The sequence below is a fragment of the Mobula birostris genome, chromosome 25 (genome assembly GCF_030028105.1).
Source record: "Mobula birostris isolate sMobBir1 chromosome 25, sMobBir1.hap1, whole genome shotgun sequence".
NCBI lineage: Eukaryota > Metazoa > Chordata > Chondrichthyes > Myliobatiformes > Myliobatidae > Mobula > Mobula birostris.
Window position 1 is genome coordinate 51,133,561 of NC_092394.1, and position 27,705 is coordinate 51,161,265.

General features: G+C 41.3%; 1 protein-coding gene across 1 annotated transcript in view; it reads left to right on the plus strand.

Moving 5' to 3' along the window:
- mybbp1a (MYB binding protein (P160) 1a) overlaps positions 1-27,705 on the plus strand; it is a 102,773-nt gene that overhangs the window by 20,981 nt on the left and 54,087 nt on the right. The window contains exons 7-14 of the mRNA XM_072243624.1: positions 1,094-1,261; positions 4,261-4,378; positions 8,818-9,107; positions 10,096-10,206; positions 14,132-14,257; positions 14,453-14,659; positions 23,359-23,467; positions 25,497-25,593. Coding sequence (XP_072099725.1) covers positions 1,094-1,261; positions 4,261-4,378; positions 8,818-9,107; positions 10,096-10,206; positions 14,132-14,257; positions 14,453-14,659; positions 23,359-23,467; positions 25,497-25,593 — 1,226 coding nt within the window. The remainder of the gene's footprint in view (positions 1-1,093; positions 1,262-4,260; positions 4,379-8,817; positions 9,108-10,095; positions 10,207-14,131; positions 14,258-14,452; positions 14,660-23,358; positions 23,468-25,496; positions 25,594-27,705) is intronic.

A 27,705-nucleotide genomic window follows, 5' to 3' on the forward strand; every position in this document is an offset into this window, starting at 1 on the left:
TTTAACCTTTTCCTTGACCTCCTTTGCTAACTACAGATTGCGCCTCTTACGGGATCTCTCTTTCTAATTGGGATACATTTCTGCTGAGTGTTATGGGCAAGTTGTTGGATTATCTGTCACTGTTCATCTGACCTGTCTCTTAGCTTATTTCCCCAGTGTACCATAAACAATGCCGTCTACATACCATTATATAATTGTCTTTATTTAAATTCAAGACAGTAGTTACAATCCTCTGGTGTTCACCCTTAAACTGCATCTGGAATTCTAGCATGGTGCTCTTTAACTTCTTATTAATCCTGCATTACTCCCAACTAAATCTAAACTATCCTATTTCCCACATACTGCTCAAAGAAGCAATCTCTGATGCATTCACAAATTTTTCTGTAATCTCTTTTCCAATGTCAGGGTGTCCAATTGATATGTAGACTGAAATCTCACCTGACAATTGCACTTTCCTTCAGCCATGTCCTAGATATTTTCCTGTATATTCCACCCTATTGAGAGGTCACACATTGGCAGTCTGGATGCTACTCCCACCTGTGTTGTCTTTCCCCTGCTTTTCATGATTTCATTCTTCACAGACTCTGTGTTACTACCCCTTTGCCTTATGCTAATTATCTTAAGTTTGTGCATCTGGTTACTGAGCTGTCTGCCTCTTGAAGCTGCTTATACTTTTACATAGCTTTGAGCATCTCTATCAGATCTTCCATAAAAGTGAAGAGTGCTTGATCTAACTGTCGGGGTTACTAATGGAAGGTCAGTGACCTGGAACACTCATTCTGTTTGTCTTTGCACAGATGCTGCCTGACTTGAATATTTCCAGCATTTTCAATTTCAATTTAGATTTCCCACATCTGCGGTTTGTTTTTCTACGTTTTTTTAAATTAAATTTGCACTGCTCTCAGGAGAGTAATGCCACCACCTTTTTTTTTGCCCAGATCAACCCCTCAGGGCTGATACCTGCTAGTAAATCTATGTAGTCTCCAAGCCTCAGCACCCTGCTCAAAGTGGGCTTCTCAAAATGGGTGGCAATAATGATGAGGCCTGCTTGCATTTGTACCATAATTTACACCAGCCTTTCCTTTTGGTGCAGGTTAATTGAGTTGTTGAAGCTTGCTGCTAAGTCTGTGAGGAAGGATCAGACTCTGCCGCCACTGGCCATGGATCTGGTGCGTGTTGCCTTACGTGAGGGCACTTTTGAAAGATTTTGGAAGGAACTAGTGGAAAATGGCTTGCTCAAAGACCATTCAGGGCCCACCAGGTATGTAACAATGACATCACAGCATCAATGTCCAGTTATTAGTCTGCAGCTGAAAAAGGGATATTTGCATCCCTCGCATCCATTGAGAACTTGGAATATTTCTTCAGTTTATAGGCAGTTAAATACTTTAAAGCGTTGTCCATGCTATAAAGTGGGAACGGTGAGATGATTTCAATTATTACCATCTTTTTCACAGAACTATAAATGCCTTCTAGTTTTTAATCTCTGCCTTCCACCTTATCAGACACAGTTCCTACTGTTTTTCCTTTCTGCTCTCTCCCCTCTTCTGCATCTTCTCTTTCTTGTGGCACTTTTCCCCAACTCTGATAAAAGGCCATTGATAAGAAACGTTCCACATTGTGTATTCTTCTAGGATGCTGCCTAACTGCTGAATATTTCTGGAAGTATTTTACATGTCAGGTATTCTGTACCTTCAGTATTTTGATTTGGGTTTTTTTTGGCTGTAAATGCTCCTTCAAGGAGTGTTAAAAGTCATGAATTTTTCAAACGATAGTCTAGTCTAGTGTAATATGTTTCGGAGAAACATTCTCTTTTGCCAGACTGCATACAGTCGATGCAAAATGCACTGGATGGAGATCACAAAACCTTGGTCTTCAATTTAATCATTTCTTTTCAAAGCATGCAGTGGAACAAATTCTTCGTGGTCAAAGAGTTACCTCAATTGGCACCTGGAAGTCACAGACTCAATTCCTAGCAGGGTTTTGCAACTGTACTCGAGCTTCATAAGTTGTATCATAAATTTAAATAAAAGCGCTAGACCACTTATTTTTACCTCATACCATTGCTTTATTTAACTTTGGTGTAGTTAATTTTTTGCTAAAATCTTCATTGATGTTATTTTTCTCCTCTGGGGTTGACTATTCCAACTCACATTAGGTTAGTTTTGTTTCTTCCATCAACCATAAGCTTGAGCTCTAGTGCCTACATCCCAACTTACATTAATTCTTATTTGTCTATTGTCTTAGGCTCATTGAGCGACACTAGCTGATAGTTTGACTGCACCTTGAATTGAAAAATCACATCTTTGTTTCAGTTCCCTTGGTCTTGCATCTCCCCATGACCATTCCTACAACCTTCTAACATCGGTTCAGATTTTGAATATTGGAATACTTTGCAACCCAATTTTAATTTTTCTCACTCTCACATTCTTCCTCTCACTCTCCTTTTTCTCCCTCTGTCCCTCTGACTATACCCCTTGCCCATCCTCTGGGTTCCCCCCCCCCCCGCCCTTGACTCTCTCCCCGGGCCTCCTGTCCCATGATCCTCTCATATCCCTTTTGCCTATCACCTGTCCAGCTCTTGGCTCCATCCTTCCCCCTCCTGTCTTCTCCTATCATTTTGGATCTCCCCCTCCCCCTCCCCCTCCCACTTTCAAATCTCTTACTAACTCTTCCTTCAGTTAGTCCTGACGAAGGGTCTCGGCCTGAAACGTCAACTGCACCTCTTCCTAGAGATGCTGCCTGGCCTGCTGCGTTCACCAGCAACTTTGATGTGTGTTGCTTTAATTACTCCATCAGTTTTTTTTCCCCCACTATTGAGGCTCTAGATATTGATTATCTGCTTCAACCTTTAATTACTCAAATGCTGTTAAATTTTGATGGTTAATATCTAAAAAGCATTTGGGTCATTTGCTGCATCAAGTAATGCTGCATGAACAATGCACAAATACTGGCTGTTCTGTGCCAGGTTGAGTGACTACTGCTTTGGTGGCAACTTTCAGATGACAAGCTGAATCAAATCTTGTGCTACTATTTTCAAGAAGATATAAGGAATTTCCCCTAATCTCCATCAGTAATAAAGGCCAACATTTGATTCAGTGTTTTAGGCCATATCTCAGGGTGGAATTAAATTATTTTAAACTCGTTTATTCTTATAAATGGGCACTTACAAGTAGCAATGACATCGTGTTCCTTTACTTAAATAGTCATGCTAAGATGTAATTTTACTATAATTTTGGAGAATACAAGAACTGAACTTCATTTAACTTACAGAGAAAGCTGCAAATCCTCAACAATTCAATCTCCCAACGCAGTCGGGCTTGTGGGGGGGAGTGGGGGGAAGGAAGGTTGAAATCTAATCTTAATTATGCAGCTCAGGATTAAAAGTGTTAAATAAGCAATTAAATATGAACTTTGATTAAGTGGCAATAAAATTTATGGTCCTTTCATTTATCTCTTTCCAAGTCACAAAAAAATTAAGTTCTGTTTTTCCCCAGGAGGGAGGGAATCACCAGGCATCTTTGATATGGCAATGAAGCGTTCTGCCGTACTTTATTGTGTCGAACATGCATCTAATATAAATTATTATTTAATATATAAAAAATGGCAGGCTTGAGACTACCATTTTGGGGTTGGGAAGCAATTTTCAGGCAAATAGTTGTCATTTGGTCATTTTTATGGCAAATAAATTTTCTTGTTTCAGTCCCAATTTGATTTATTAGACCATAAGACTATAAGGTATAGGAGCAGAACTTGGCCATTTGGCCCATTGAGTGTGCTGTACCATGGCTGATCCAATTTTGCTCTCAGCCCCAATACTCCTGCCTTCTCTCCGTATCCTTTTATGCCCTGACCAATTAAGAATCTATCAACCTCTAACTTAAATATACTTAAAGATTTGGCCTCCACAGCTGCCCATGGCCAAGAATTCCACAGATTCACCACTCCCTGGCTAAAGAAATTCCTCCTCATCTCCTTCCTAAAAGGACATCCCTCTATTCTGAGGCTGTGTCCTCTGGTCTCGGACTCTTCCACCATAGGAAGCATCCTCTCCATATCAATGCCTTTTACCATTGGATAGATTTCAATGAGGTCACCCCTCATTCTTCTGAATTCTAGTGAATACAGGCCCGGGGCCATCAAACATGACAAGCCATTCAATCCTGGACTCATTTTCATGAACTTCGTTCAAACCATCTTATTATATCTCATTGTAACCAGCTGCATCCTCCTTGTAACCTCTTGTGTTCTCTTATTCAGTTATCTGTGTTTCCGGTTACTTGGTGGTACGTTACCATTCCTAAATCTGTCTCAGCTCAACCTTGTTCTCACAGGAGAAGTGATGAAGCACTATGGGGACCATGTGGTTTCAGCCCAGGTATGTTTTTTGTCTTTTGTAATGTTAAGCATCAGAATCCTTGATCCTCTGTAGCATCTCTTCATTTCTAGACTAAAATCTTGGTTGTTTGAGCATCGTATTAATTAAGAAGAAAATAGTTCCTCTTGATTAACAGTACGTGTGGCAGGAAAGTGGTGGTGCTTTTTCAAGCATTTCCATAGATTTTCGGGAGAAAAAAGCATCAGTTTGGGATCTTTGCAGAACTTGAGACTTTCATACTCGCTGTACATAGCTTTATCCCCTTTTTGAACTACTCTTCTCCTTACAAGCCATGTTTGGTTGCTAATCTTGAACTGCCCAGTAAGAACAATAACAACTTGCATTTGTACAGCCCCTGCAATATATTCCACAGATTCACCAAGAAATTCTTCCTCAACTCCATTCTAAATTCCTCTTTTCAACTCTATGCCTCTTTTCTGAGTGTACCCTCTAGTTCTAGACACCCCCTCTCCACAATAGGAAACATCTCCCCACACTCACTCAACTTCAGCTGTTCAATTTTCAGTGAGATCCCCCTCATTCTTTTAACTTCTAGCAAGTACAAGCCCAGAGCCATCAAATGTTCCTCATATAAGCCTTTCAATCCTGGAGTAATTCTCGTGAACCTTCTTTGACCTTTCTCTAATGTCAGCACATCCTTTCTTAGAGAAAAGACCCAAAGCTGCTCACAGTGCTCCAAATGAGACCTCACCAGATCTTTATAAAGCCTCGGTATTACATCCTTGTTTTTCTAAATTAGAATCAATAAAGAAATAATGCAAAATGGAAATAATTGAGAAGAGTTGAAATAATTAGATAAAACCAGAAATTGTTGATAGATGATTTTAAAAGCTTGTGGCAGGATAGAGAGAAGCTAAGATGAGAATGCTTCATAGATTTTAGACTATGTGAAAGAATAGGTTAAGTCCAGAATGCATGGAATTCAGTATGTGACTTTGAAGCTTTGTTAGAGAATATATGTAGAATTTGAAGCTAAGCATCGTTCAGATTGGTCCTCATTTAGAAAGCTACATTCAGTGACCACTTTATTTGGTACAGCTGTACACCTCATTAATGCAAGTATCTAATCAGCCAATCATGTGGCAGCAATTCAGTACATAGAGCATGCAGACATGGTCAAGAGATTCAGTTGCTGTTCGGACCATATATCAGAATGAGGAGAAAATGTGATCTAAGTGACTGTAAAATGATTGCTGGTGCCAGGCAGGGTGGTTTAAATATCTCAGAACCTGCTTGTCTCCTGGGATTTTCACACGCAATAGTCTGTAGAATCAGAATCTCTATGGTCAGGAAGCAAGTTATCACAGTTTCTGGGAGGTTCCAGGTGGCAGTACATTTATTGCTACAGCAGGCAGATGCTCTGCTATGGTCAGAATCTGAGGTTGAGGTATAAACATTTAGAGGTATTTGCTTTAACTAACCTACAGCTGACAGATCATGTCAGGGTTATCGTAGGTCTGTGAAAATGACTGTACTTGAAAAGTCCCTTCCTTCCCTGGTAGCTGACAGATTGCTGGCATGAACTGGGCATGATGTATTAAAGGACTTACTGATTCCTTAAGCAGAGAGGATTTACAGGAGAATGGGGTGTTAATGTTGAAAATAGTTGACAAACAAATCACAATCAGATTTATTATCATTGACAATGTGAAATTTCTTTCTTGGCAGCGATATAGTGCAGATATAAAAATCTATAAATTACAACAATATATGAATAGCGCTTTTAAAAAAAGAGGTATTATAAGGTAGTGTTCCTGAACTGTTCACAAATCTGCCAGTGAAGGGAAAGAAGCTGTTGCTAAATCGTTAAGTGTGTGTCTTCAAGCTCCTGTACTTCCTCCATAATAATAATGAGAAAGGGGCATGTCCTGGATGGTGAGGGTCCTTACTGATGGGTGACACTTTGAGACATCGCCACTTGAAGATATCTTTGATGATGGGATGGGTGTGCCCTTGATGGAGCTGGGTGTGTGGCTGTGCAGCCTCTTGTGATGTTGTCCATTGGTGCCTGCATACCAAGCTGTAATGTAATCTGTCAGAATGCTTTCCACCGTCCATCTGTAGAAATGTCACATCAAGGGTGAATTGATCATAGAGCTGTACTCATTTTGAAAAAGCTTCTCATCATAAGATTGTAGTGATAGTAATAAAATTAAGTTATGCAGCCTTTGGAATGAAAGGCAAACTGTTATTAATCTGTACTATATATTTTGAAATTATACTTTTGTTTAGAGACCTGCCCAACTGTTGGTAGCCAAAGTTTTTGTTAATTTCATCATTTCTGTTAAGAAATCAATGAGAATAGTAGACTTTTGGAATGCAGCCCATCAAACTAAATCAGAACTTAATGTAAACTATCACTTTATTCAGATCTAAATAAATGCAATATTTTGAAAACTAGATTCAAAGGTGTACCAATAATTGAACCATAAAGATAACTTAAGAAATATTTGAAAATTCTCAAAGTTTCATCTAAGAGTTAAATGACGAGCCCTAAAGTTGTGGGCAGAGTTGTGGGCCTGAGAATTCGATGGCAAACATTGAATTATGAGTAAGCTAGCAAATACAATATAGAAACAGAGTATAATAGTTACTTGAAAACAAACTAAAACCATGAGAGACTAAGCCAGAGTTAATCAACACTGTATGACACACTTCCAGATAACGAAGTTCCAAATCAAAAAGGTATATTCGATCCTTTATTACGAAACCAGAAAAGACGAACAATCTTGTAGCAAAAAAAAAACTAATGAAATTAAATTAGCAATATAACAGTCTAATAGGTAAAATAGTGTAACTAACAATACTGAGTGGTATAACAGCGTACTTAATGTAACTAAGCATTCCAGTTAATGAAGTTAGTGATCAAATAGCATAACTAAGTGAAGTCAACAAAAATGTATTATTCCCCGTGGCTAACTCCCTCTCCACTAGATTAGACCAAACTAAGACAAAGTGTGAATACATAATAATACTTATTTTCATGTACTACACCCCAACCCACATGACAGATTGCCATGATAAACACACAAAATACAATACAGACAAAATAGATACAATGCTAGTACACAGAGCTTCTATATTTGTGGAGGAGAAGATAGATCTTTAGAGCTGTTACAGGAACAATTGATGTGGAACAAGTAAATGATCAAGATGTTTCCTACAAGTAATGAGCACAAGATATTCCAGACAACTGAACCAAGAGACTGATAATGTTTTACTATGCAGCAAATAGTGTAAAATACACAAGTTTGAAGCTGAAATATAAACTTTAAAAATTCATAATGGTCTTGAGATTTCAAAATACTTGGTATCATTTTCATGTACATAAACACTAAGACAAAAATGTAATTTTAATTATCGCATACCCTTTCTAATCCTTTAAATTTTGCTGACTTAGAGAAATATAAAATAGATGAGTTCATCATCTCTACAGGCTATGTCATTACTGGCACATTGCAAACATTTACAGGCTGGACTAGGTCACTGTTTTCAATCCATTAAGGCCCTTGCAATGGCAGCACATGCTTAAAGAAAAGTAATGCACATTAAAAATTTACTCACACCCCATGAAGCAAGGGCATAATTGTGAAAGTGTTTTCCAGTGCAAGTAATTTGTAACTTACTGAAATCTTTGGCAGTTCTTTGAAAATCAGCATCCTGTGAAGGATTTTACTATGTGTTGGCATATTTCTGAATTGCTGTCAATTTTGTGCTGTGTTTGTTGGCAATTACTGACAGTTGAGCCCTTGTTACAGCCGTCAAATCAAAGGCAATGAATAAAGTGAAGCAATGCGCTGGTGAAGGTAATGGGTACACAGAGGTGCTGGAGTGCTTCATTCTGGTTTTGTGTTAGTGCCTTTAACAGCTCTGTGAGCTAATCTGATGGCAGCATAGCCTAATTTAGTATTCACGCTTGGAATGGTGACTTATTGCAGGCAGAATGTGGACCCTTTGATCACTGAGTGGCTGCACGCTGCTGGAACCATTTGTTAGCTTGATGGCTCTGTCAGTAGTACTTCCTCAGCTGCCCAGGTGGTCTGCTATTGATCTAGCTAGCCTGAACTGAACCAGAATCAGGTTTGTCATCACTGACATATACCGTGAAATGTGTTGCTTTGTGGCAGCAGTACAGTGCAATATATAAAATGTACCATAGTTTATAAGAAATGCTGATTTTAAAAAATATAAATGATTAGTGCAAAAAGCATTCCAGCCCTGTGTGACTGATGTGAGATGCTTGAGAGAGAGTTGATTTAAAGATGAAATGTACCTGTGACTTTAGGTTTTGTAGCTTTGATTTGGTGAAGAATGGCATTGTTCTAGTCCAGTGAAAGTGGGCTTGGGATGTGGGGATGTTTATTATGGGGATTTGGTCATATACTGAAAATGATTTAATAAAAATATTTCTTTTTTAGCTACAAAAACGGTTCAGATTTGCACCTGAAATGGAGAAGTATGTTGACTCATTTCTTGAAAGCACCCAGGATGAGGCAAAGCAGTTCATGGTGATAAAGGGGTTCTCATGCCTCACTAACAATGGCCATCCCGTTATTCCCAGCTATTGGAAGGTAGTTTGTCATCTACAGTCTTCAGTTTTGTTGAAGTACGTCGATTGGTTGAAAAGCATGTTCATCAGCCCAGACTTGGACAGTTGCATAGACTTCAGCACCAAGCGACAGAAAGAGAACCAACAAGCAGCTGACCAGTGAGTTGCTGTTCAATTTACTGAACTGTTTTTGCCTCTATGAAACAGGAGATGGCACTAGATGACAAGGAACATCATCGATGTGTAGGGGACCATGAATAAGAAAATGCTGTTTGCTTTTCACTTTGCACTTTGTCTTGTAAGGAGTGAAACCCAATGGCAATTATGTTTTTGAAGTGTTTATGAACTTTGATAATTCTGAACCTCTTCAGAAACTTAAAATCCTTAAGGTATTGTTGGTTTGAGTTTTTAAAATAATCCAAGTAGGTGTAAGCCTAGGAACAAAACACTACAGGCTTTTTGGCCCATAATGTTGTGCTGACCTTTTAACCTATTGAAAGATGAATCTAATCCTTCCACCCCACCTAGCCTTTCATTTTTCTTCGTCTATGTGCCCATCTAAGAATCTCATAAATGTCCCTCGTGTATTTGCTTCTACCACCACCCCTGACAGCACTTTCAATGCCCCTACCACTCTGTGTAAAAACAAAACTTGTTATCAGAAAGAGCTGAGGGCTGAGGGCGATTTTTGGAAGTGCGAAAGCCCCAGTGAGAATTATTATATGATCTTTGACTGAATGGGTAAAATATGACTAGGATGGTACAGCAGAAATCAGTAGTGAAATTTGCATCCTGTTTTTCACTGGTTTCAGCCTGAACAATCTGTTAAATTCACCAGCAACTTTTATGTCTGTTGCTAAATTCAGTTACTTGCCATCTCTGAAATATGATTTCACCATTGCTGGTGACTAGACTAAAACCTGCTGGAGCAAACGTAAGCGGGTTGGTTAATTTGGGATTTGCCACTGTTTAAAGGGTTGCTAAGGATGGCTTAACTTTCTGGAATTCTGTTGGTTGATGCTCTGAGGTTACCCTGCAGCTAGTCAGTACATACAGAATTAGTCTATTCTCTGCAATTAATAAAGTGTTTGGCAGGGAAGTCTACGTTGTAACAGCCCACACTGACCTTGTACTGGATGTTTTACAGAACTCAACGCTCAGTGATGCGACTGAGGACGTGGATTGTTGCACGTTTGATCTCAATTGTAGAGAACAGTCAAGTGAAGAAAGAGGAGGATCTGGTGATGGATATTGCCAGGTGAGTAAGGGTATATTCAGGAGGGCGTATGCTGTAAAGTTCAAAGAAAATTTATTACCAAAGTCCATCTACGTCACCGTATACAATCCTGAGATTCAATTTCCTGCGGGCACTCACAGCAATACAAAGCAGCACAATAGAAACAGGACACAATGAGAGACCACACAGAACAAGATGGACAAACAAACAATATGCAAAAGATGACAAACTGTGTAATTTATTTACAAAATAAATAATAATAATAATTAAATATAGCAATAAATATTGAGAACATGAGATGAGCCCCTGAAAGTGAGTCTATAGTGCTGAGGACAGAGAGAGTCTGCAAAGAGACTTGGATAGATTGGAAGAATGGGCAAAGAAGTGGCGAATGAAATACAATGTTGGAAAGTATATGGTTATGCACTTTGGCAGAAGAAATAAATGGGCAGTCTATTATTTAAATGGGGAGAGAATTCAAAGTTCTGAGATGCAACGGGACTTGGGAGTCCTCATACAGGATACCCTTAAAGTTAACCTCCAGGTTGAGTTGGTGGTGAAGAAGGCGAATGCAATGTTGGCATTCATTTCTAGAGGAATAGAGTATAGGAGCAGGGATGTGATGTGGAGGCTCTATAAGGCGCTGGTGAGACCTCACTTGGAGTACTGTGGGCAGTTTTGGTCTTCTTATTTAAGAAAGGATATGCTGACGTTGGAGAGGGTACAGAGAAGATTCACTAGGATGATTCCGGGAATGAGAGGGTTAACATATGAGGAATGTTTGTCCGCTCTTGGACTGTATTCCTTGGAGTTTAGAAGAATGAGGGGAGACCTCATAGCAACATTTCGAATGTTGAAAGGCATGGACAGAGTGGATGTGGCAAAGTTGTTCCCCATGATGGGGGAGTCTAGTACGAGAGGGCATGACTTAAGGATTGAAGGGCACCCATTCAGAACAGAGATGCGAAGAAATTTCTTTAGCCAGAGGGAGATGAACCTATGGAATTTGTTGCCACGGGCGGCAGTGGAGGCCAAGTCATTGGGTATATTTAAGGAAGAGATTGATAGGTATCTGAGTAGCCAGAGCATCAAAGGTTATGGTGAGAAGGCGGGGGAGTGGGACTGAATGGGAGAATGGATCAGCTCATGATAAAATGGCGGAGCAGGCTCAATGGGCCGAATGGCCGACTTCTGCTCCTTTGTCATATGATCTTATAGATTGTTGGGATGAGTGAAGTTGTCCACTGTGGTTCAAGAGCCTGATGGTAGAGGAGTAGTAACTGTTCCTGAACCTGGTGGTGTGGATTCCAAGGCTCCTGTACCTCCTTCCTGATGGCCGCAACAAGAAGCGAGCATGATCTTCATGGTGAGAGACCTCGATGATGGATGCTGCTTTTTAGATGTGCTCAATGATGGGTAGGGCAGCAGATGAACTGCGCCGTATCCACTACTTTTTGTAGGAGTTTCCTTTCAAGGACGTTTGTGTTTCCATACCAGGCCATGGTGCAGCCAGTTAATATACTCCCCACTGCATATCCATTGAAATTTGTCACAGTTTTAAGTGACATGCTGAATCTTTGCAAACTTCTAAGAAAATAGAGGCGTTCCTGTGCTTTCTTTGGCACGGCACTTGCGTGTTGGACCCAGGACAGAGCCTCTAAAATTATACCACTGAGGAACTTAAAGTTGCTGACCCTCTCCTTCTCTGATCCCCTGATGAGGATTGGCTCATGGGCTTTCGGTTTCCTCCTCTTTTAGTCAGTAATCAGCTCCTTGGTCTTGCTGACATTGAGTAAAGAGGTTGTTGCTGTTCCACCACTCAGCCAGATTTTCAATCTCCCTCCTAAATGCTGATTCATCACCAACTTTGATTCAACCAGTGACAGTGGTGTCATCAGCAAACTTAAATATTGGAGCTGTGCTTAACCTCAGTCTATAGTATAAACCAAATAGATCAGAGGACTAAGTACACAGCCTTGTTATCCACCTGTGCTGATGGTGATTGTGGAGATGTTGCCAGTCAGAACTGACAGGTCTGCAGGTAAGGAAGTCGAGGATTCAGTTGCACAAGGTGGTATTGAGGCCTAGGTCTTGGAGCTTATTGACTCATTTTGAGGGGATGATAGCGTTGAATGCAGAGGTGTAGTCAATGAAGGGCATCCTGATGTTCCAGGGTTGAGTGAAGGGCAATGAAATGGCATCTGCTGTGGACCTGTTGTGCTGGTAAGCAAATTGGAGGGGATCCAATTCACTTCTCAGTTAGGAGTTGATATGTTTCATCATCAACCTATCAAAGCACTTCATCACAGTAGATGTAAGTGCTATTGGATGGTAGTCATTGCGACTTATTTCTACCAGTATAGTTGAAGCCTACTTGATGTGGACTACTCAGACTGTCAGAACGAGAGGTTAAAAATCTCAGTGAACACTCCGACTGGTCAATCATCACAGGTCTTTAGTACTCAACCAGGTACCCCGACTGGGCCGGATGCTTTCCGTGGGTTCTCCCTCCTGAAGGATGCTCCCACATCGGCCTAGAGACTGAACTCACATTATCGTCAGGGACTGCGGGAGTTCATGATGGTTCCTCTATGTTTTGATGGTCAAAATAAGAATAGAAGGCATTGAGTTTATCTGGGGGTGCAACTTTTTATGTTGCTTAGTTTCATTTTGTAGGAGGTGATGGCATTCTTGCCCTGCTGTAGTTGTTGAGCATCCTTAAGTAAATTAAGTTTGGTTTAGAATTGCCACTTTGCATGTGAGATGGCTTTCTGGAGATTATACCTGGACCTCTTGTATTTTACTTGGTTGGCAAGTTGACTTTTTTATAGACTAGTATATCCTCACAAGATCATTCAGTCTCTCCAATGCAGAAGCCCTGCATTAACCATGAGATCCACAATCTACTGAGGGCCAGATCAATGGCATTCAGACTCCATTTAATATTTTTTTTATATTAAATACAACTCTGCAGTTGCATCTGTGTCTCCAAAAAGCAAGTAACTAAAACAGAAAAATCTGAATACTCAGCATGTCAGAATGTCACCTACAGAATCAGAAACAGAGTTAAAGTTTCAGAACTAAGAAGCAAAATAACAAAGCCAATGTTAAGATGCACTTTCTCTGCAAGACAAGTTAACTTGTTAGACCTAGCAGCACTTACACACTATTTTCCAATTTCTGGAGAAGTGAGGAGAAGTCTTTTAGGCAACACACACAAAATGCTGGAGAAACTTAGCAGGCCAGGCAGCATTTATGAAAAAGAGTAAACAGTCGACATTTTGGACAGAGACCCTTCATCAGCCCTGAACCATCGACTGTTTTCTCCTTTCCATCAATACTGCTTGGCCTGCTAAATCCCTCCAGCATTTTGTGTGTGTTGCTTGTATTTCTGGCATCTGTTTGTGAGAAGTCTTTTAGGACCTGTTTGGATTATGCAAGATCTTTTTTCTTGCAATGAGATTTATAAGTAATAAGTAAACCATTTGATTGTCATTTAAAAGTTCATCTGGTTCATGACTATACTTCAGGGACGAAAATCCTTTATACTTATTCACTGCCCTTTTCCTGGATTTGCCAGGAAACACCCTGTTCCTGCCCGATTCTCCTTTACCCCATATCCCTCCCATCTGCCTGCCCAGCTCTCCTTCCCCTGCCTCTTCCTTATCTTCCTATTCTCTTTCCTAAACTAATTCTCCCAACCCCATTTTCTCTCTTCTGTCTAACTTCAGCTCCACCTCTCACCAGCCCAACTTTCCTTACCCTCTATACAATTCTCCCTGCAGCTTGAGCATCTCTTCTCTGACCCAGCCCCCTCCACTCTCCCTGCTCTCCAATCTTAAACTCCTCTTTCTCTCATTCTCACCTGTTTTCTGCCCCTCTTTCCCCGGTGTCTCACTATTCCCATTAATGCACTTAAGTGAAGCAGCATCTTTTCTGGATCTAGGTTTATTTTCTTCCATGGTTTCTTTGGAGCAAAACATTATACACCTGACATCCCAGAGACCGAAGTCAAGCTGACTGTTGCCCTGGATGAAAGCACACGGGATACGATTTCAAACGCCTTCTTTGGGTGAGCACTGCGACATTGCTATTCCATGCTTTAAAAAGTACAGCTTTCATCATTTTGTTTCTTAATTTTTGTTTACCTTTGGCCTAAAACAAGCTGAAATTGCTTTCCTTCTACTGTCATCACTGATGTTTGGTGATGGTCTGTTATTACCATTTGGCATATTTAATCAGTATTTTTTTTTCTTGATGTCCTTAGTCTCTTGAACCATCTGAATTCCCTGCCTCCACTGGGTGACTCTGCAGAATTGGGAGACAGGAACGAGAAGCGTGTGTTGGGGATCACAGCGGATGGGAATCTGTGGATCTACTGCTTGGTTCAATATGCAAATGTCCTATTGTCACACGAAAGATCTGTCCGAGCTGTCAAACCCTTCACGCAAAAGCAGAGAGAAGCCTGGGACCGGTATGTAACCCAAATTTAATTAAATTGGTCAGCAGGAAGTCTTTGAAGCTCCTATTGTCCTCTTACTACAGTTATTTCTGGGTACTATCCTCAGATAGTTTGATTATCTAGGCAGTTGTCCTGACAGATGACGGGAGATGTAAAGTTGAAATCAGAAGGGGAATGAGTATGGCTGAGACCCAGTTCATGAAGCTAAAAGATCTACTATGCAATCGGAAGGTAGACATCCAAAGTAGAATCCGCTTCCTGGAGTGTTATGCATGGTCGGTGCTGAGGTATGGATCAGAAACATGGACCCTGAAGAAGGAGGACACGAAACGAATTAATACTTTTGAAATGTGGTGCTGTCGACGAATGTTGAAGATCAGCTGGGTAGAGAAAGTTTCAGATGAGAGGGCTTTGTCCGAAGTTGATAGACCACAGATACTGCTGGAGAAGATCATGCTTATTGTGGACGCATTTCGCGGGGAGATAACATCTTGTCGGACTTGCTATATGGAAAGGTGGAGGGAAAGAAAGGAAGAGGAAGGCAAAGAACAGCGTGGCTGGATAACATCAAAGATTGGACCAGGCTGGACAAGACTAGGGATGTTGTGGACATGTGTCGGGACAGAGCGGCATGGAGGGAAATTGTCCACCAGCTGGAAATTCCAGATGCAACCTAACGACGATCCTCACATATTGCTATTGGATGAGCTTGTTTTAATTTTGCATAACTTTGAAATAATCCTTGTTATTCAATTATGCAATAGTTCTTGCATAGCTAAAATAGAGTATTGGTTATTTAACCAAAATGCTGGAGGAACTCAGCAGTTCAGACGCGTCTGTGGATAAAAGTACTGTTGACATTTCAGGCTGAGACCCTTTGGCAGGACTGGAGAAAAAAAGATGAGGAATAGATTTAAAAGGTGGAGGAAGGGAGAGAGAAACACAAGGTGATGGGTGAAACCTGGAGTGAGAGGGGTGAATTAAAGAGCTGGGAAGTTGATTGGTGAAAGAGATATAGGGCTGGAGAAGGGGGAGTCCAATGGGAGAGAACAGAAGACCATGGAAGAAAGAAAAGGGGAGAGGAACACCAGAGGGAAGCAATGAGCAGGCAGATAAAGTGAGAGAAGGAAAAGGGGATGGGGAATGGTGAAGGGGGAGGGGCCCATACTGGAAGTTCGAGAAATCGGTATTCATACCATCAGGTTGAAGGCTACCCAGACAGAATACCTAAGTGTTGCTCCTCCAACCTGAGTATGGTCTCATCGTGGCGGTAGAGGAGGCCATGGATAGACATATGGGAATGGGAAATGGAATTAAAATGGGTGGCCACTGGGAGATTCCGCTTTTTCTGGAGGAAGAGAGCCTAGGTGCTTGGCGAAGTGGTCTCCCAATCTATGTCGGGTCTCACTGATATACAGGAGGCCACACCAGGAGCACCGAACGCAGTATATGGCCGCAACAGACTCACAGGTGAAGTGTCACCTCACCTGGAAGGACTGTTTGGGGCCCTGAATGGTAATGAGGGAGGAGGTGTAGGGGCAGGTGTAGCACTTGTTCTGCTTGTAAGGATAAGTGCTAGGAGGGAGATCAGTGGGGACGGACAAATGGACAAGGGAGTCATGTAGGGAATGACTTATTTCTGTTTTTGTGGGAACCTGTAGTATACAAATTTGAGCCCACATTTACAATACATTATATATTTCAAAATAATTAATTGAAAAGCAATTGTGTCCTGCCTTGATGAAAGATGCTATGTAAATATAATGCTTTATTGAATTAATATCAACAATTTTTTTCCATTGAAGTTCTTAAATTATGCTTGTCCTGATTCAACCAAGCAGAAAATGTTCAAACAAATATAGACATTTGAGCATAGCAAGATCAGGTGAACAGGAATTCCACCCATAGACCGGTTATCTGATTTTGATAGGATTGGCTGAGGGGCAATAAACTTTCATACCTTGTAGAATGCTGCTGCTTGTTTATCCTAGATAATGCAGCATTCCTTCATAACTGCACTATTACGTCTGGTCTGGGTAACGTCCTCACAGTGTTGATGTTTTGTTGCTGAAACAGAGATCCAAGCAGGGAGGATGTGCTATTGAAAAGGAGAAAGCACTTTGGCACTTGCCTAAAATTTAGAATGCTATTGCCTGCTTAATTTTCAGTATAAACAAAGGAAATAAACCTATTATGAAAAAAACTAAATATTTTAAACAAATGGAGAATTTGTTCATGGCATGATCAAGAAGCCAAGCTATTAATTTGAGAGGGTTAAGGAAATAAAGTAAAATGCCTGTGAATCTAGTTTTAAGAAGATATTCAGTCAGCTTCAATGCATGATATTGTGAGCTAAAGGCTGATGGAATGATAGAATTGAAAGAAAATAGAAGGCACAAGAGGTTTCGGCTAGGAGAGGCAGAGGCTGGGTTGTCAAATCTGTCAAATTTCTTTCTTAGTACCAACATATCCCTGATATTGGCACCTGGGAGGCAAAATACAAATCGGGTTTCTTTTTCACGTCCGCAGAATCTCCTGTCTGCTCCTATCACAACTGCACTCCTCTTCTTTTCCCTACCCTTCTCAGCCACAGAGTCAGACTCTGAGCCAGAGACCCAGTTGCTACAGCTTCTCCTGGTAGGTTGTTTCTACACACACGCACACATGCGCTCTCTCGCCCTCACACACACTTCCCTCCTGCAACTTAGGGGTGACTACCTCCATGTAGTTCCTGTCCTTCACCTCCTCATAGAAACATAGAAAACCTACAGCACAATGCAGGCCCCTCAGCCCCCAGAGCTGTGCTGAACATGTCCCTACCTTAGAAATGACTAGGCTTACCTATAGCCCTCTATTTTACTAAGTTCCATGTACCCATCTAAAAGTCTCTTAAAAGACCCTATGATATCCGCCTCCACCATCGTTGCCGGCAGCCCATTCCATGCACTCACCACTCTTTACGTAAAAAACTTACCCCTGACATCTCTGTACCTGCTCCCCAGCACCTTAAACCTGTGCCCTCTTGTGGCAACCATTTCAGCCCTGGGAAAAAGCCTCTGACTATCCACACGGTCAATGACTCTCATCATCTTATACGCCTCTATCAGGTCACCTCTCATCCTCCGTTGCTCCAAGGAGAAAAGGCTGAGTTCACTCAACCTATTCTCATAAGGCATGCTCCCCAATCCAGGCAACATCCTTGTAAATCTTCTCTGCACCCTTTCTATAGTTTCCACATCCTTCCTATAGTGAGGCGACCAGAACTGAGCACAGTACTCCAAGTGTGGTCTGACCAGGGTCCTATATAGCTGCAACATTACCTCTCTGATCCTCATTCCCTTTCTATGAACCAAAGGTCATCGAGCTACAGCTACGGTTCCTTAATACAGTCCCTAAGTGGAGCTGCAGCTTGTTGCACTTCATGCAGATGTAGTTATCACGGTTACTTGAGGTCTTCCAGAGTTTCCGCATCTCACACTAACTGGGTGCATTCTCAGCACACTGTGTACAAATAGATGAAGAAAGAGATAAAATCTCTTACTTAGAACCTTCACCTGTGTTTGCCCAAGCCTTTTCCAAAGCCTCCCATCTAAAGTTTAAAAAGTTAAAGTTATAAAGTTAAATCAAGTGACATAAACGACTATAAGGCTTTGCTTCCAGATGAGCTAAATGCTCAATGTCTTCTATGCTCACTTTGATCATCGAAACCTGCAAGAACCATCACAAACTCTCATAGTCCCCAGTTTCAGTCTCTGAGGCCAACGTGTGAGCAGCCTTCAGCAGGGTGAACCCATGAAAAGCATCTGGCCCAGACTGGGTACCTGCCAAGTACTAAAGACCTGTGCTGATCAATTGGCTGGAGTGTTCACTGGGATCTTTAACCTCTCGCTTCAGCAGTCTGAGGTACCTACCTGGTTTAAGTAGACCTCACTTATACCTAAGAAGAACGTGGTAACCTAATTCAATGACTATTGTCCAGTAGCATTTACTCCACTATGAAGAAGTGTTTTGAGAGTTGGTGATGAAATGTATCAAATCCTGCCTGAGAAGTGACTTAGATCCACTCTAATTTGTCTGCCGGCACACAGGTCCACAGATATGCAGTTTTATTGGCTCTTTGCTCAATCCTGAAACAGCAAAGGTGCATAAATCAGGATGCTCTTTTATCAACTGTAGCTTGGAGTTCAACGCCATCGTTCACTCAGAACTAAGCAATAAGCTTCACAACCTTGCCCTCAATACCCCCTTGTGCAATTGGATCCTCGGTTTCCTCACTTGCAGGCCCCAGTCAGTTGAGATTGGTAATAAAATCTCAACATGAGAGGTGACCTGATTGGAGGTATATAAGATGATGAGAGGCATTGATCATGTGGATAGTCAGAGGCTTTTTTCCAAGGCTGAAATGGCTAGCACGAGAGGGCACAGTTTTAAGGTGCTTGGAAGTAGATACAGAGGAGTTGTCGGGGTAAGTTTTTTACGTAGAGAGTGGTGAGTGTGTGGAATAGGCTGCCAGCGACAGTGGTGGAAGCGGATACGATAGGGTCTCTTAAGAGACTCCTGGACGGGTATATGGAGCTTAGAAAAATGGAGGGCTATGTGTAACCCTAGGTAATTTCTAAGGTAAGGACATGTTCGGCGCAGCTTTGTGGGCCAAAGGGCCTGTATTGTGCTGTAGGTTTTCTGTGTTTAAAACTATCAAAACGGGTGCACCACAAGACTGTGCTTAGCCCTCTGCTCTACTCACTTTACACTTACGACACAGCTAGTCACAGCTCCAAAGCCATATTGAAGTTTGTTGATGACACTGCTGTCTTGACCTGAATCAGGGTGTGTCGAATCAGCATATAGGAGGGAGATTGAAAATCTGGCTGAATGGTGCCATAACAACAGTCAATGTCAGCAGAACCAAGGAGCTGATTATTGACTTCAGGAGGACAAAACCAGAGGTCCACGATCCCGTCCTCATCAGAGGTGAAGAGGGTCAGCAACTTTAAAATGCTCAATGTTATCATTTCATAGGACCTGTCTTGGGCCCAGCACCTAACTGCAATTACAAAGAAAGCATGGCAGCACCTCTAGGAAGATTGTGAAGATTTGGTATGCCATCTAAAACTTTGAGAAATTTCTATCGATATGTGGTGGCTGTGACTGGTGTGGTATGGAAACACCAATGCCCTTGAATGGAAAATTTTGCAAGAGTAGTGGACACGGCCCAGTCCATCATGTGTAAAGCCCTGTCCACCATTGAACATATCTACATGAAGTTTTGTTGATAGAAAGCCGCATCCATTATCGAGAACCACTACGACCTAAAGTACGCACTATTCTTGACGCTGTCATTGGGAAGAAGGTACGGGAGCCTCAGGACTCACACTTCCAGGTTCAGGAACAGATGTTACCCCTCAGCCATCAAACTCTTGAACTGAAGGGGTTAACTTCACTTGATGCATCATTGAAATATTCCCAAAACCTACGGACTCACTTTCAAGGACTCTTCATCTCATGTTCTCTATTTATTGCTTATTTATTTATTATTATTTATTTGTGCAGTCTGTTGTCTTTTGTACACTGGTTGAGCACCTAAGTAGGTGCGGTCTTTCATTGATACTATTATGGTTATTATTTTATTATGGATTTATTGAGTATGCCCACAAGAAAATGAATCTCAGAGTTGTATATGGTGACGTATATGTACCTTGATAATAAATTTGCTTTAAGTTTTGAACTTTTGTACTTTAACATTGGCCCTCTTCAACAATGGCCCCGCTGTTTATACCTTCCTTATTTTTATTGGCTCAAATAAAACTCACTCCTGACTAGACTTGTCTTTTTCAAATGGCACCTGCCTTGCAACAATATCTCTTTCATTCACTACTTCAAATTATGACCCACTCCCTACAAGACTTGTTCTTTTCAAGTGGCTCTACCCCTCTCCCTCTCTCTCCATTATGACTCACCCTGATGTGACTGGTTGGTAGCTGAGACCTGCATAGAAGGGGATAGTGATTTAAGTGTTGGTGATGGGTAGGTGACAGGGTGTGAAAGGAGAAAGAAACTACTGGGGGGAGGTGGTAAATGTTGTTGGAAAGAAGGGTGGGAGGGTGGGTGAAAGAATCTGGGTGGACCAGGAAAGAGTAAGGAACACGATAGGTGGGGGCTACTTGAAATTGAAAAACTCAATGCTCATACCATTGAGTTTTTTTTATATTCTATGTATATTCCATATTTCCATATGTCCACAAGTCCATTCTTGTGGGCATACTCAATAAATCCATAATAAAATAATAACCATAATAGTATCAATGAAAGACCACACCTACTTAGGTGCTCAACCAGTGTACAAAAGACAACGGACTGCGCAAATAAATAATAATAAATAAATAAGCAATAAATAGAGAACATGAGATGAAGAGTCCTTGAAAGGTTTTAGGAATATTTCAATGATGGAGCAAGTGAAGTTAACCCCTTCAGTTCAAGAGCCTGATGGCTGAGGGGTAACATCTGTTATGGAAAGTATGACAATTAAAGAAGAGGAAGTACTGGCACTTTTAGGGAATATAAAAGTGGATAAGTCTTATGGTATTAGAACCATATTACTCTTAGAACCCTTTTTAAACAATGGAACCACATGAGCAATACACCAATCCTTCGGCACCATCCCCGTTTCTAATGACATTTGAAATATTTCTGTTAGAGCCCCTGCTATTTCTGCACTAACTTCCCTCAAGGTCCTAGGGAATATCTTGTCCGGACCTGGAGACATCCACTTTTATTATACTATTATTATATTATTAATATTATTATATTATCATATATATATTGTATATATTATATACACAAAATATGGACCAGTAAGGACAAGGTTCCACCCGGAGGGTTAGTTAGGAAGGTTCAATCGTTAGGCATTAATATGGAAGTAGTAAAATGGATTCAGCAGTGGCTGGATGGGAGATGCCAGAGAGTAGTGGTGGATAACTGTGTGTCAGGTTGGAGGACGGTGTATAGTGGTGTGCCTCAGGGATCTGTACTGGGTCCAATGCTGTTTGTCATATATATTAATGATCTGGATGATGGGGTGGTAAATTGGATTAGTAAGTATGCAATGATACTAAGATAGGTGGTGTTGTGGATGATGAGGTAGATTTTCAAAACTTGCAGAGAGATTTAGGACAGTTAGAAGAGTGGGCTGAAAGATGGCAGATGGAGTTTAATGCTGATAAGTGTGAGGTGCTACATTTTGGTAGAACTAATCAAAATAGGGCATACATGATGAATGGTAGGGCATTGAAGAATGCTGTAGAACAGAGGGATCTAGGAATAATGGTATATAGTTCCCTGAGGATGGAATCTCATGTGGATAGGGTGGTGAAGAAAGCTTTTGGTACGCTGGCCTTTATTAATCAGCATTGAGTATAGGAGTTGGGATGTGATGTTGAATTTGTATAAGGCATTGGTAAGGCCAAATCTGGAGTATTGTGTACAGTTCTGGTCACTGAATTATAGGAAAGATGTCAATAAAATTGAGAGAGTACAGAGGAGGTTTACTAAAATGTTGCCTGGGTTTCATCTCCTAAGTTACAGAGAAAGGTTGAACAAGTTAGGTCTTTATTCTTTGGAGCGTAGAAGGTTGAAGGGGTCTTGATAGAGGTATTTAAAATTATGAGGGGGATTGATAGAGTTGACGTGGTTAGACTTTTTTCCTTTGAGAGTGGAGAAGATTCAAACAAGAGGACATGGGTTGAGAGTTGGAGGATAAAAGTTTAGCGGTAACATGAGGGGGAACTTCTTTACTCAGAGTGGTAGCTGTGTGGAATAAGCTTCCAGCAGAAGTGGTTGAGGCAGGTTCGATGTTGTCGTTTAAAGTTAAACTAGATAGATAAATGGACAGGAAAGGAATGGAGGGTATGGGCTGAGTGCAGGTCGGTGGGACTAGGATAGGGTAAGAGTTTGGCACGGACTAGAAGGGCCGAGATGGCCTGTTTCCGTGCTGTAATTGTTATATGGTTATGGACTACATGGTGGAATGCAGTTACTATTCTAGTTTGTGTTTGACCTCACACTGTTCATACAAAAGGGTGAGAGCAGACAGATCGGATGGGAAGGGAAGTTGAAATGGCTTGCAGACGGGAGCTTCAGATGCAAGGTGTCAGTGGCAGTGTGATCTGATAATTTGCTCACCAATGCCCAGTTTGGGTTTTTCTGGACCACAAAATTCTAAACCTCGTCGCAGTTTTGATCCATTATGGAGCATATTCCGAAGGTGAGGTAAAAGTGTCTGCTCTTGACTCCAGAAATCATTTGATCGGTATTGTGGATGATGGAGGAGTTTGTGCATTCCCTGCAGGACTTACCAGAACCTTTATTGTCAAGAAGGACAAGGGTGGCAAGTGCATGGGAGCACCGCCGTCTGGTTCCCCTGGAGATTGGAAATGTATAATAATTTCTTCATTTCTGGTTCTAAATTCTATAAGTCTTCAGAACAACAGCAATTACTACTTTTCACACTGTAGTGTCCTTATTTACTAGTTTTTGCAATGATATATTTGAGTGTTAAAACCTTTATCTTAATCTGGTGACACGTTATTCTGTCTTTTAAAGGATTATCTATTTTGGATGCCCATACTAGGTTGCTGACCATTCTTGCTGTTATGTTTACCTTGTTTGGTTAGAATTGGCTAATGATTACTCATAAGTTACTCCTTCCTTCCTAGAATGCTCCAGTCCGTTGAAAATCTGCAGAAAAAATCAAAAGCTGCTCAGAAACCAGAGGCCTCAGCCTTCCAGCTGCTCTTCCTGCTTGTAGGCATACAGCTCTTCAAGGTGCGTGCAGTACATTCATGGATGGGATCAAGCTTCATAATTTCCCAATTTTTATTGTTTGCCAAAGAAAATTTGTCATCATTTTGTTAAAATTGGAATCAGGTGATTGAATTATATAGAAACATTGAAGTACCCTCGCCCTATGGAGACAAATGGTTGCATTCCTAGAAAACATCTGTTTTGTGATTTTTTTTTTTCATAATACAAAGTTATGTCATCTGTGTGTGTGTTTAGAAAATGAGAGTGGAAAAGAATTCTGCTCATTCTTTTTTCCACAAACTTAATAAAATAAAAGCCAATTTTTATTCTGTATCCCAGGTATTTTGGGAGAGAATTGTGAATTCTTTAAGGGCGAATTTCCAATACCTGAACCGCTGTATTGCCAGAGTTGCTTGGGTTATTTTTTGGAGGCTCTTTAAATAAACTAGCAGTCAGTTTGTTCAGTTTATCTTCTGAACCTGACTAGTTAGGTCATAGATTGCCTGAAAACATCAAGAATTTGGCAAACTAGACAGTTTTCCATTTTCCATTCCTTCATTTACTGAAGCACGAAGTATCCTGGATTCAATTCTATTACTGTTCATAGGCACCAGTTCTCATGGATGAGCCCAGCCAGCTGATTCATTGTTGGGTGTTCAGACCTGGTCCCTTTCCTAGGTCCACTGGTGGACCCACAGGTGTTAAGGCTAGTTCAAGCATTATAGCTTGATCTTTGTTGTTGATCGACTAACTTAACATGAACTAACAATGCAAAATATGTATTTTGTGTATTGTGTAGCTGAATGCTACACTAAATGTGGTAATCCACTAACTAAATTTGCGTTAAACTCATTCATTTTTAACTAGTGAGAAGCCCCAATGAGAACTTATCCTCATCTTTATGCAATTTAAATATTTAGGAGGCTTTCAGAAGCAAATTTTAATTTAAAAAAAAATGCTACTTCAAATAATGAGTTTGCTGGAAAGACTGACATTTATTGTCCAATTGGCTGGAGCAGGTGGTGGACTTGCTTGATGCGACTAAGTGACCTGCATGTGTCATTCAATGAGTGTTTGAGAGTCAGTCACAATGATGTGCGTCTGTAATTGTGTACGGCCGGCCCACAGAAAAGATGGGATGTTTCCTTCCCAAAATGATCTTGATAACTTGGTAAAGTTCCTTAACTGTGGGTAAGAAACCACTGCTGAAACTGTCAGTAGAGAATTGGATTGACTCCTGATTTGCTGGGAAGTACGTGCAAAACTGGCGAGGCAGCAGAAAGTGCTGGCATGAGATGTGTTGCTCCTGTCTCACAGCTCTGGACACCTGAGATCTCGACCTTGATCTCGGGCGTTGCTTGTGTAAAGTTTGCACATGTTGCCACCACATGGGTTTCCCTTGGCTGCTCCAGTTTTGCCCAGGTGCCATAGATGTCATGATTGGTGAAATGCATCTTGTGTAGATTGGTGGCAGGAGGAATGAAGTTGATGGGGATATAAGAGGAAAAATGAGATTGGATTAAATGGGTGGTGGAAGAATAGCATGGGCATGTGGAGCCTAAGGGGCATTTTTCTGTGCCCTGTGATACTGAAAATCCATAGGATCCACACCAAAGGCCTATGAAAGGAGCATTTTCTAATTGCTGCATTCTTTTTCCATTTGTTCTTACTCATTAGTTCCCTTATTAAATCCTTATTCTTCATGTGGTGAATTTAATGATGTGCTCACTACTTTGGTAATCTCTACATTAAAGGCAAGCCATCAAGAAACAAGCATTAACCTTCAAAATCTAAAGTACATGGAAGTCCTGGCAGTAGTGCTTTAGTAACACACATCAAAGTTGCTGGTGAACGCAGCAGGCCAGGCAGCAGCTCTAGGAAGAGGTACAGTCGACGTTTCAGGCCGAGACCCTTCAGGGTCGACTGTACCTCTTCCTAGAGATGCTGCCTGGCCTGCTGTGTTCTCCAGCATCTGCAGAATTCCTCGTGTTTGAGTAGTGCTTTAGTGTCCTGTTCTCTACGACCTTTTTTTTTCTGTTTTCCTCTCTAGGTTGGGGAGGATTCTCTAGAGTTATTAAGTGACCTGCACAAGTGTTTGGAGAAGTGGGAGGTGAAGAAAACTAAAAAGTGCTCAAAACGTCTATCAAGTGAGTACAGCTCAATGCAACAGTAGTTTGCATCTTCTATTTTAGCCTGTGATCTCCTGGTGATAGTACCATAGAATTGTACAGTACTTGTTAGTTTGTAAAATCTTTACGTGAAGCTGGTTTGACCTGCTACACTGTGGAGTGTCTGAAGCATACAGCATTGTTTCTTTCAGCAAGAACCATGATGTATAAGGGAACCTTGGGTGACCCGAGAGTTCATAAATTTAAATAGGAAGGGAAAGGAAACATACATAAGCATTAGGGAACTAAAAGCAGACTGAGCCTTTTTGTAATGTAAAGCTAACAGGCAATTAGGAAGGCAAGTAGGGCCCATGTGCATACAAGATCAGAGCATCCCAAGACATTTTATACTAGTAAGCAAAAGAGGATAACTACTCAAAGAATAAAGAGCATATTTGAACTTGGAGTCAAAGCAAGTGACTGAGGCACTAGCATTGCTGTTTACGAAGAAGAAGGTTTTAGAGGATAGTGGAAACAGAATTGGGCATGCTAATATGCTCAGACATTTTGACTTTTAAGGATGAGGTAGTGCTGGGTCTTGTGAAGTGAAGAAGTGAATAAATTCCCAAGGCCTGATGGCATATATCCCAGAATATTAAATGAAGCAAGTGAGGAGATTGCAGGGACTTTTACTTGGATCTTTGTGTCCTTGGTAGCAACAGGCAAGGTCCTAGAGGACTAGAGCGTGCCCTTGTTAAGGGAGGTTAAGATAATCCTCATGACAGTGGTAGGGAAGGTATTGGAGAGGACTTTTAGGGATAAGATTTATGTAGATTTGGAACGGCATGGCCTGCTTTGGGACAGTTAGCATGGATACTTCTGCGTAGTAGCCTACGCCTTTGTGAGCATTTATACTTGTGCATTGGTGTGTCTGCGTTGCTCTGCAATTCACCGCCAAAACGCTAGTTGGCGGTGGGTTTCTATACCACTGTGTTGAGTTTCTTCATGTTGAAACTCAACGTGAAGAAATTCAAATTTCAAACAATGGCGACTGAAACTTAAGGAGGGTGAATTGTCTGTGCTTGTCCGACCACTGAGAGATATGGACGAGGAAATGCATTTCAAATATTTTCGGATGTCAGCAGGTAGGTTTGACGATTTGGTTCATCGCCTCCAACTATTTATTTCGCACCAGTGTATGCACAGTATACTCAGAGACTGGCAATCACCATTCGAGTCTTAGCTTCAGGTGGAAGTCAACAAAGTGTAGCAGCTAGCTACAAACTGGCATCAAGCACAGGGTCCTCCATAATTTCGGAGGTCTGTAAAGCTTTACGGAAAGCATTGCAGCCAGTTCCTTCCCTGCCCTTCAGTTACTCAATGGGAAGCTATTGCAGCGTAGGAGGAAATGCGATGCTACCAGGCGAACCAATCACAGTTGTTGCGGTCTGCGCCGCGGCGACGCGTAGTTACATATTTGGGGAGGTGCGCGTCAGGCTACGGCATAGGGTATGCGGTTACACCGTATCTACGGTGTCGATTTGACGCAGAAGTATAAATTGGCCTTTAGGCATTTGATAAGGTCCCTAATGGTAGGTTGATTCATTGGTAGGGGTGTTGAGTACAAGAGTAAGGAAGGCAATGTAGAGAAGTTTCACTAGATTGTACTGGAAGCAGTGCAGCAAGCATTCACTAGGTTGACACCTGGGATGAAGAGATTTGTGTATGAAGAAAGGTCGAGAAGTTTATGGCCTGCATTGATTGGAGATTAGAGGAACATGAAGAGATCTCCTTGACACATTTAAGGTTCTTGATGTTCACCCTCCTGGGATGATATCTCCTCTAATAAAGGCACCTAGAATCAGGGACATAGTTTCAGAATAAGATGACACACATGTAGACAGAAATGAAAAGGAATCTTTTCTGAGGGTTGTGCATCTGGAATTCTATGCTCTAGGTGGCTGGGACAGATAGTGTCATTGAATACATTCAGGGTAGAGAGTGGCAAACCTTTCTTCCACGAGGGACATGAAGGATATGGAGAGAGAGCAGAAAAGTGGTATTGAGGCCAAGAGAGAAACATCAGTGAACTTGCTGAGTGACAGAACATGGAGGAGGCAGCTGATAACCTACTTTGCTAATATTCTTAAT